The sequence below is a fragment of the Penaeus chinensis genome, chromosome 10 (genome assembly GCF_019202785.1).
Source record: "Penaeus chinensis breed Huanghai No. 1 chromosome 10, ASM1920278v2, whole genome shotgun sequence".
NCBI classification, from domain to species: domain Eukaryota; kingdom Metazoa; phylum Arthropoda; class Malacostraca; order Decapoda; family Penaeidae; genus Penaeus; species Penaeus chinensis.
Window position 1 is genome coordinate 3139250 of NC_061828.1, and position 10000 is coordinate 3149249.

General features: G+C 36.4%; 1 protein-coding gene across 2 annotated transcripts in view; it reads left to right on the forward strand.

Moving 5' to 3' along the window:
• LOC125029493 (molybdate-anion transporter-like) overlaps positions 1 to 10000 on the forward strand; it is a 15058-nt gene that overhangs the window by 4166 nt on the left and 892 nt on the right. The window contains exons 3-4 of one of the 2 annotated variants that reach the window (XM_047619408.1): positions 3237 to 3300; positions 7496 to 10000. The exon at positions 7496 to 10000 is cut by the window's right edge and continues 892 nt beyond it. In XM_047619408.1, coding sequence (XP_047475364.1) covers positions 3250 to 3300; positions 7496 to 8689 — 1245 coding nt within the window. In that variant the 5' untranslated portion in view covers positions 3237 to 3249 and the 3' untranslated portion in view covers positions 8690 to 10000. The remainder of the gene's footprint in view (positions 1 to 3236; positions 3301 to 7495) is intronic. The other variant, XM_047619409.1, reaches the window with a different exon arrangement.

Below are 10000 nucleotides of genomic sequence, written 5' to 3' on the forward strand. Positions count from 1 at the left end.
ACACCCACACACACACTTTCCTGTAATTACCTACACACATTGGCTAAAATCTATACTTTACTTGATTAGCTACTCCCCCAGATGTGACACCGAACTTAAACACTTGTGTGAGGTGTTGACTCCTTGCATCTCATGTGCAGTGTTATTATATCTTTTTTACATAAGCATTTTATGTTTTTTTGCCATATTCCAAGATATGTATTTGTCACTTGGTATGCTGTGCCAAGACGGTAACAGAAATTATTCATTGCTCAGTCTTTGTATCCTCTCTCTGTGTTATCTATAATTATGTGCATTGGCAGTTATCATAAGTAAAACCTTATTATTTGTGTCCTTTTTTTTTTTTTTTTTCATAATATTCAATTTTCTGTAATGCACCCTGCTCCACTAGTCATGACAGGAATAAGATCATGGGAATAATGTCCTCCTTGGAGCTGGCGCTGTTCTGGTTATGGCTCATGGATGGTACAGTCCACACTTGATCCCTGATGGAATTACAGGAAGACCCCCTTCCTAAATGCCCACTTAGTCTAATCACTGTCGAAGAACTTTGTACACTCATGGGAAATTGCTCTCGTCACTCAGGCCTTTGGGAGAAATTCTCATGATGGCTTGTTTCTGTCACTCTATCCCTCGGCAATTTTTGTTTATTCATGAAAGCAATTTCATGTCACCTGGCATTCAGCCGAGTAAGGGGTCAAGTGCTTACTGGTTAATTGTATACATATATTTTTATTTTGTTAGGCAGGCCATTGGAATTCAGGATAATTATAATTTGACTAAATATACAATTTAAAGACTGATAATTGTTTTTTGGTGTTGGTTAAGACAATGTAAAGTAATTTATGGCATGATATCTTATTAATCCCTTGCATCTGGGTATTTCAGTGCAGACATATGACCCAAAATCTGGGCATTGGGTTTACTTGACTTACTTGGTGTATGGCTTGTAGGCTAGGCTCACGTGAACACTCATGACAAGATTCCTTGCCTCCCCTTTGCAATGTTATTTTCTCTTTTTTTGTATAAGCATTTTTAGCTTTTTTGCCATTTTCCAATGTCTATATGTCATTTGATATGCTATATCCAGATGGTAATAGACTGTCCATAACTTGGTGCAATGATAACATGAAGTAACATATTTTTATTTATGTAGATTTTAAAAACATTTCATAATATTTAATTTTCTACAATATAACCTGCATTGCTGGGCACGGCAGTCAGGAATAGGATCCAGAGTATGGAAATAGTGTCCTCCCTGTAGCCAGTGCTCTTCCAGACATGGTACATGGATGGTACATTCCACACTTGTTTATCAATGGAAATAACGTTCGAGCCCCTTCCTAATACCCACTGAATCTAATCACCCTTCCAAAGCTTGTGTACTCATGGTGAGTCATTCTTGTTACCCAGGCCTTCAGCCAAAATTCTCATGATGGCGTGTTCCCATCACCCTGGCCGCTAGCCAATTTTGTCCACGGCAGTAGGTTCACGTTACCTGCCCCTTAAGCCCAATTTTTTCATAACATGGTGGTCATGTTATCTGAATTGTAGGGGTTAATGGGATGTGGTTTAACACTGATTGATGGTATATTTGATAAATCAGGGTTACTGATGATGAACAGTGGTAGAGAGTACTAAATTGTAGAATATATTTCTTAACTTTCCCAGTGTATCATAATCAAAATCAAAAGGGTTTTGGTTATGATCTTTAATTTTCCCTTGATTAACCCCTTGCCGACGGATACGACGGGTATACACGTGCTTTGCCCACTGTTAGTACTTGTTTGATTGTTTATACACATAGATGGCTATACTTGTACTAAGTCACCAATGAGCCAGTTAGGAGTACTGCCCGTCTCGCCCGTTCACCCTTTTCTTTGATTTACGAAATATTTTACATTATCTTATTTTGCTGTTACTAATATTAAAAAACATTATAATAATTATAATGTTTATAATAAAAATAACACCATCGATATCCATAGCACTAGTAAAAAACACGTTTTTCCCGCCAATTCAAATCACGTATGGTCACAAGGTCTATTAATTGACTCCTTTGTGGCTAAGCACTAGCAAAGCCATCTATGAGCAGACATTTCACAAAAAATATAGAAAATGGGCACAGCATTTTCCCCATTTTTTGTTCATTTTCCCCGACGGCATTGGGTTAAGATCATTTGAATTTGATTATGAATTTTTACATCAGTTTATTTTTCTTTATTGCATCTTGTTTTTTTTTCTGATTTCTTTCTCATTTATTTTTGCCAGTTTTTCCTTATCCTTTATTCCCTTTTCTTTTTAAGGCATCTCCTAAGTGTGATGTAAAAACGAAAAAGGAGCATTGTGGAAAACAATTGGTGCAGCCTTCCAGTTTTTATTCCAGCTCTTTACTTCTGTGGTGTTTCATGTTTATTTGACTTTTGTATTCTTAATCTCTTTAACCTCTGGCTTATAAGTGAGAGAACTGAGCAAAGGTATATGACCCCTCCTCTTCCCCATTTTATGTACTTTCAGCTTGTTGATGTGTAGATGTCCACTAATGCTAAGAAGCTCCCTCACCATAGAGTCTGGGATATTTACTAATTTGTTTTCCTTTTCTCATTGAGCTTCTCTCTTTCTTTGTAGTATGTATGTTTACTTGTACACTAAAATCCATGGTATCTTATAGAGGCAACTGTATATATGTATATCTTTATTTTTGTTTTTTTAGTTTAATGTCACTTACTGTGAAATTGCTGTATTTCTGTGTAGCTATGTATTGTCTGCATTTTGTAATGTGTCCTGCCTTTATTTTAACATTGTCTGTATATATTGTTCCTCTCATAGTTTAGAAAACTTTTCTTCCTCTCTCACCTTCTCCTCCTCCTCATCCCCTTTCCCTTCCCCTCTGTCTCTGCTTCTCATCCCTTCCTTACCCTTTTGTACCACTTCCCTATCCTCCCCCATTTTTCCCTTATCACCCCCTACTCACTCTTGCTCACCTCTTTCTCCTCCCCATCTTCTCCCCCATTTTCCCCACCTCTCACTGTATTTCACCCTCACCATTCTCCTCCTCCTTCCCATCCCTCCCACATTTTCCCACTTATTACAGTCCTCCACTCTCACCATCTCCTCCTCCACCCCATCCCCTTACCACTCACCCCCTCCTGAGCCCCACCACCTGTCTGGCACACCTGTATAGATGATACATATGTTGCAGTTACCCTGACTCTCCCTCACTCTCTCACCTGCAGCAGACGAGGTAACATGTCTGAGAAATCAGTGGATGGTGCGCCTGTGGACCCAGGGCCTCTGGTGGTAAGAGTTGGATTTAACAGGGGTGATTGGTGGTGGAAAGTTTTGTTTCTTGTTTTATTTTGTTTGGGTTTTAACAATGATTTTTATGTCTGTCTTTCTGCACACTTGCTTGGAGTGCTGAAGCATTACTGTTTTCTTTATTTTTTTCATGTTTTCCTGGTGGCGAAAGGGACTTGGGTTTGCATTTTTATACACTGTATGCAGAATGATATAGTGAAACATTGCAGCAAGTGTTCTGCTTTTTTGTGAACAGTGATTATCCCATTAAAAGTGATGCCACAAATTCTAATAATTGAATTTTATGTTCTTATTATAAGTGATCTGCTAAAAGTCATATAAATGAGTGTCACAGAAAAAAAGAAGAAGCAGATGAAGACAGTGAAAACTGGAATTGTATTTTGAAAAATCCGTATTTATGTAATTCTCAGTTTTCTTATGAGTGCCACTGTATGTATGAATTTCTCCTGTTTTATGGAAGGATTACATGAACTATGCCATGCTGTGGGTAGTGCTTTACTTGCACAAGTGATTCCTTGAAAATTATGATAAGTGAATGAACATTAATTGTAATGAATAGAATATTTAAGTATCGATTATACAGTTTAGAAAAAAAAAAAAAAAAAATTGTCACTATCAGAGCTTGTCTGTTGGTTATCTGAAATTCCAGGAAAGGAATAAGGCTAGATATGTGGTAGAAAAGAAGAATTAAAATAGATAAATAAATAAATGAGTGGATAAATATATAGATGAATAAATAAATAAATAAATAAATATATACAATAAATAAATAGATAAATAAATAAATAAATATATAAATAAATAAATAAATAAATAAATAAATAAATAAATAAATAAATAAATAAATAAATAAATAAAGTGGTCAATAAATTGCTAAATAAATAAATAGATAGATAAATTAATGAATTAATAGATGAAGTAAATAAATAAATACATGAATAAAGAATAGGTAGATAAGTTGATATATAAATGAATTAATTAATACAGTAAATAAATAAATACATGAATAAATAAACAAATAGATAAATAAATAATCAAACAAACAAACAAACAAACAAACAAACATATAAACATATAAATATACATACAAACAAACAATTAATTAATCAATCAATCAATCAATCAATCAATCAATCAATCAATCAATCAATCAATCAATCAATCAATCAATCAATCAATTAAATAATTAAATAATTAAATAATTAAATAATTAAATAATTAAATAAATAAACAAATAAACAAATAAAAAAATAAGCAAATAAACAAATAGATAGATAGAAAGATAGATAGATGGATAGATAGATAGATAGATAGATAGATAGATAGATAGATAGATAGATAGATAGATAGATAGATAGATAGATGGATGGATGGATGGATGGATGGATAGATATGTAAATATATACAGCAAGGACAGTAGTAAAATAATAACAACTGGCTCATAGTACCAATATATTTATGTAAATGTGAAATACGGCGGGGAGGAAGTTGGAATGAATTCTAGGGTAGTCTCGTCCTCTCCGTGCCGAGCATGTTTTGTTTTCCGTGTTGAGTTCCATGCCGGACAAGCGCAAGGGCAGGAGCAGTGTTTTTGTGACAGGTCTGACTTGAGCTGCATTTCCCGGGAAGCGAAAAACGGTTATTACTTTTTCTCTTTCTCCTTGTTCTGTTATTGTTTTTTTTTTTTTTTTTTTTTTTTCTCTTTAACTGTCTTCTTTTGATTATTGGATGCTTTTCTGTTCTTCTGTACTTTTTTTTATTCTTTTCTTTTCTTAAGTCTTCAAACTAGAACTAGGTGTGATGTGTCTGATTTTATTGGATTAAACTGATGGTTGCTTTATGTACGGAGATAGATAACAGTGTCCCCAAAGGTCCAAGTGGATTATGGCAAACTGCTGTTGATCGGTGAGAAATGCCTTGCAAAAAAACAGCAAAAGAACATCCGTCACTGTTGATATGATGGACGGTATGTGGTATCTGCGGCATCTGACACATGTAGGCCGTACTCTGGGTTATCGCTGTTTTCCATTGAGTCTGTTTTATTTCCTGATGCTGTTATTGGACTGTGATGAAGGTTGACGTGTTTGGTTTCTCCAGCAGGGCAGGTATATCCCGGAACAATTAAAAATTCCTTTTCTCACCAAAAGTGATTCCGTGTAAGACATGGAAGGAAAAGTGTCCATAATTAGAGGGGGGGGGGGGGGTAGTTTACTTGTACTGTTAAAATCTCCTAATGAGTGTTTAAGGCGAGTCTCGTGCATTTGGTATGTAAATTGATGTTCGTATGCAGATCATGGTAATAAAAGAAGTGGGAAGGACATTTTTGAAACATTTATTGGTGTTGTTAAGTAGCATGTGTACCCATCTTTTTTTTTTTCTTTTTTATGAAGGAGTTAGGAAATGTGGTTATGACTTGAGCATATATATAGCTTGTGGTCATTATGGCAAATACAGAAGGGAAAAGGTGTGATTGGTAACTCAGGACTTTGTAATGAGGTGTATCATGGACAGATAATAGTTTCTTTGAAATTTCTTGAATTTTGTGTATGTATAGGATATGTGTTTCAATGTTCTTAATGTACTGTCTTTTTTTTCTACTTGTTATCTTTGCTATCACAAGGAATATGGTGGTAGAGGTGATTATGGTTGTTAAGGTGTGGTGATGATAATAGTGATGGTGATAGTGATGGTAGTGGAGGTGGAGGTGGAGGTGGAGGTGGAGGTGGAGGTGGAGGTGGAGGTGGAGGTGGAGGTGGAGGTGGAGGTGGAGGTGGAGGTGGAGGTGGAGGTGGAGGTAGAAGTGGAGGTGTAAGTGAAAATAAAGGTGAAAGTGAAGAGGAAGATGGAGGTGGAGGTGGAGGTGGAGGTGAAGAAGATGCAGGTGGAGAATAGATTTTCCTTCATGGTTATATCCCTTTCAGATGTAAGGATTGTATTTTTCCCTATTTCTTGTACAACAACAACAGGACAAATAAAAATATCGAATACGGGAAAAGCCTCACATTTGTTAAGTAATTGTGAAAAAAAAAAATAGAATTGGCACAAGGGTTAGGAACATCTCCAATCAAAATTGCTTTTTTTGGTATTAAAAGAATCTATTTTCATTCTCAGATATCATGATATGAAATTAAGGGGAGCAAATGAAAAGTTTTAATTGTAATCCTTTGGTTAATAAAAATGAGAGTGACAATTCATCTGTAAGCAGTGGATATCTTTGACCTTTGCATTGTCTGTGTACCTTGTAAGCCTTTCCTTGCATACCTGCACTTTTTCTCTTTACTTTTACCTTTGTTCGTACCTTCATCTTCAATCTTTGGCTGGCTCCCTCCTGCCCGCCTTACTTATTTATGAATGACCACTTATCTGCGTCTGTTGGATGACAGTCATATATGAGACTTCATTTTCTGTGACTATTTACAGCCTTTAGCGAAGGTCAAATGTAATTTTTGGTTGTCAGATATGATGAACAGTAACAGTTGGTAAAGGTTGTCAGAAGATGCAAAGTTGCTTTATGCAAAGACACCAAATGTGCGGCTTAACTGTACTTATGTATGCTGTATGAATGAGGAAAATTGCTGCTCAACATTATACAAGTATTTTTAGAATTTTTTTCATGTATTTGAAAGCACGTATTCGATGTGATTAATGATAAACACAGTTTATATGCAATGGGCTTTGATTTGCATGATTATGTTACCAGAATATTGTTATTTTTGCTCTTTTAAATTTTTATTTGCTTTTAGTTTTGTGAAATTTGTTTGCACAGATGCTCCACAAGGGCTGAGCCACCTCGGAGCCAGTTAGAAGGCCTTTGTGACTTCACCTGATTTCCCATTTCCTTGAATTACTGATTTTTTATGTTTCTAATGATATTGATTTCGATGGTGTTATTATTATTATTTTTATTGACACAATAATTGTTATAATGTTTTTAAAAACAATAGTAGTAGAGAGAGAAAAAAATCTTTTTGAAATCAAATCTAAAGGGTAAACAGGTGATGTAGATAGGACTAGTAATTGACACCCTGGTGATTAAGCACTTGTGGAGCCATGTGTAAAGATAATTAGTAAAAAGAATACATAGTGGACGTGGTGTGTATTTTTGCCATCCTGATGTCAGTGGGTAAAGCAAAGATTTAAAATCCTCTACCTTACTCATGACAGCCTTCTTTTGCAGACCCTGGCATCAGAGCAGCTCGCAGTGATTGAAACATTTACCGAGATGGAGGCCTTCATCTATGGCTCCTTCACCCTCCTGGCCCTCATAGCTCTGGCTTTGCACTTCCTCTCCCTGAAGACCAAGAGCCAAATCACGGCAGCCAATAACCCTCAGTTCAAGAGGTTCCAGTTTTCGTTTTTCCTGGTGTACTTCATGGCATTGTTCTCTGACTGGCTGCAAGGCCCTTATGTGTACAAGCTGTATGAACACTATGGTTATGCCAGCAACCAGATTGCCCTTCTCTATGTGGTGGGTTTTGCTAGCAGTGTCATCTTCGGGACAACAACAGGACCTCTGGCAGATCGGTTTGGTCGAAAGAAGATGGCACTCTGCTTCTGCGTCATGTACTCCTTCTGCTGCCTGACCAAACTCAGCTCAAGCTTCTTCTGGCTGTTCATGGGTAGGGTTTTTGGCGGCATATCAACATCCATGCTCTTCTCGACCTTTGAGTCATGGTATGTCTATGAGCACACAGAAACACATGACTTCCCTAGTGAGTGGCTGTCTGTGACCTTTTCCAAGGCGACCTTCTGGAACGGTGTGCTGGCCATAAATGCTGGGGTGTTCTCTAACATCTTTGCAGAGACCTTGGAGTTTGGACCAGTTGCTCCCTTCATGCTTGCCATCCCCTTCCTGGCCATGGCAGGTCTAATCATCTCGCAGACCTGGAGAGAAAATTTTGGAAATCAAGCCATTGATCTGAGGAAGTCCTGCATGGAAGGTCTTCGGTCTATATTGTTCAAGGACTCGATCCTTTTCTTGGGTGTGGTTCAGTCTCTCTTTGAAGCCAACATGTATATTTTTGTATTCCAATGGACCCCTGTCCTGGGACCTGGCCACCCTCCCCTTGGCATGGTATTTGCAAGCTTCATGGTCTGCATTATGATTGGTTCGTCCATATACTCCATGCTCTTCTCCAAGAAGTATACGGCTGAACAACTCTTGCTGGTGGCAGTTGGTATGGCTATTGTAGCCATGTCTTTGTGCATTTATTCCACCAGCGGCAACCACTTGTACCTCTCCTTCCTTGCCTTCCTCATTCTGGAAGTGTCCTGTTGGGATGTACTTCCCAGCCATCGGGTACCTGCGGTCCCAGGTCATTCCAGAGGATCTGAGAGCAGGCATCATGAACTGGTTCAGAGTCCCAACTAATATCATTACGTGTGCTGGTCTGCTGCTTGTCCACAATAATACTATTATTAGTTCAACTGAGTGTATGTTTGCAATCTGTACTGGCATGTTAGTTATTGCATTATTTAGTAATATGAAGTTTATTTCTCTATACAGTAATAGCAAGACTTTGATCACTCACACTGAAGATAAAACACCATTGACGAAAGAGGAGTCATAGTGTGTACAAAAAGAACTTTAGAATGAAATATATAGGTGAATAGTGGAAGAGAAATTTATGTCAGAATGGGCAAGAAAGTTTAGACACAAACTTTGTGAACTGACATATAGTTCGGCTTTGTATTCCAAGATATTCAGGAGTTTTATATACTGTGGGACATTGATTTAACTCTTAGATGCACTTTTCTGTTTTTCTTTGATAGGGAGTCCTAAATTCTTTAGAATAAAATAGAGGGAAAATGCCATGGGGTCAGATTGATTACATAATTTTATTCAGTAGCCAACATGACGTAGGTGTTATTAATTAATGAATAGTGATAAGATATAGTTTTTTTAATATCTTCGGGCTCTTATCAGGAGGGGGGCATTTTTTCATGAACAAATCAGATTTGGTGTAATATGAAGTAATGCAGAGAGACTTAAGGTAATGAAATTAAATCTTTTTTTAGTAATGGGAATACATATTGATTTCAGTTTTGGTTGGTGATATGACAACATGAAGAAAATAGGTTGATGGTATATGAGTGAGTGGATGGTAGCTGAAAAAGTCACTTTCTTATACATTTGTGATTTACTTAAACTGTAAAGAGTTATGATCTGTGATGGACTTTTAATTTATCAAATCTGTGATGTAATAAAAAAAAAAAAAGATATTGTGTGAATTTGAATGAATTTTATCTTTATGTATGAAAATTTAATTGGATAAGTTTCCTTTTTTCTTTTCTGTTGAAGTAACAAAGACCCTTGAAGCATTTAGAAGAATGCATAACTTTATACATGATAAATACACACAAAAAGAAAGGGAATAGCCGTTATAAACCTGTAACATCCTATGTTGTAAATGTGAAAATCTAGATTACTTGCAGGCATTTCACTTAGATTTATTTTGAAATGTATAAGTTACTAGTTTGTGACTTGACACTTATTATGATTCTTCTTCTTATTTTTTTTGTAGAATTGTAAGGGACCTACCTATATGTGATCATACAAATTTGTCTTGTTTGACTAATGTACATAAGTGCCAGATATATTGAAGTTCAAAATTACATCATGTGTGGCAGTTGTCCAAATGAGTTGGAACATGCATGTAAGGCATTTCAGCGAAGGTGAATA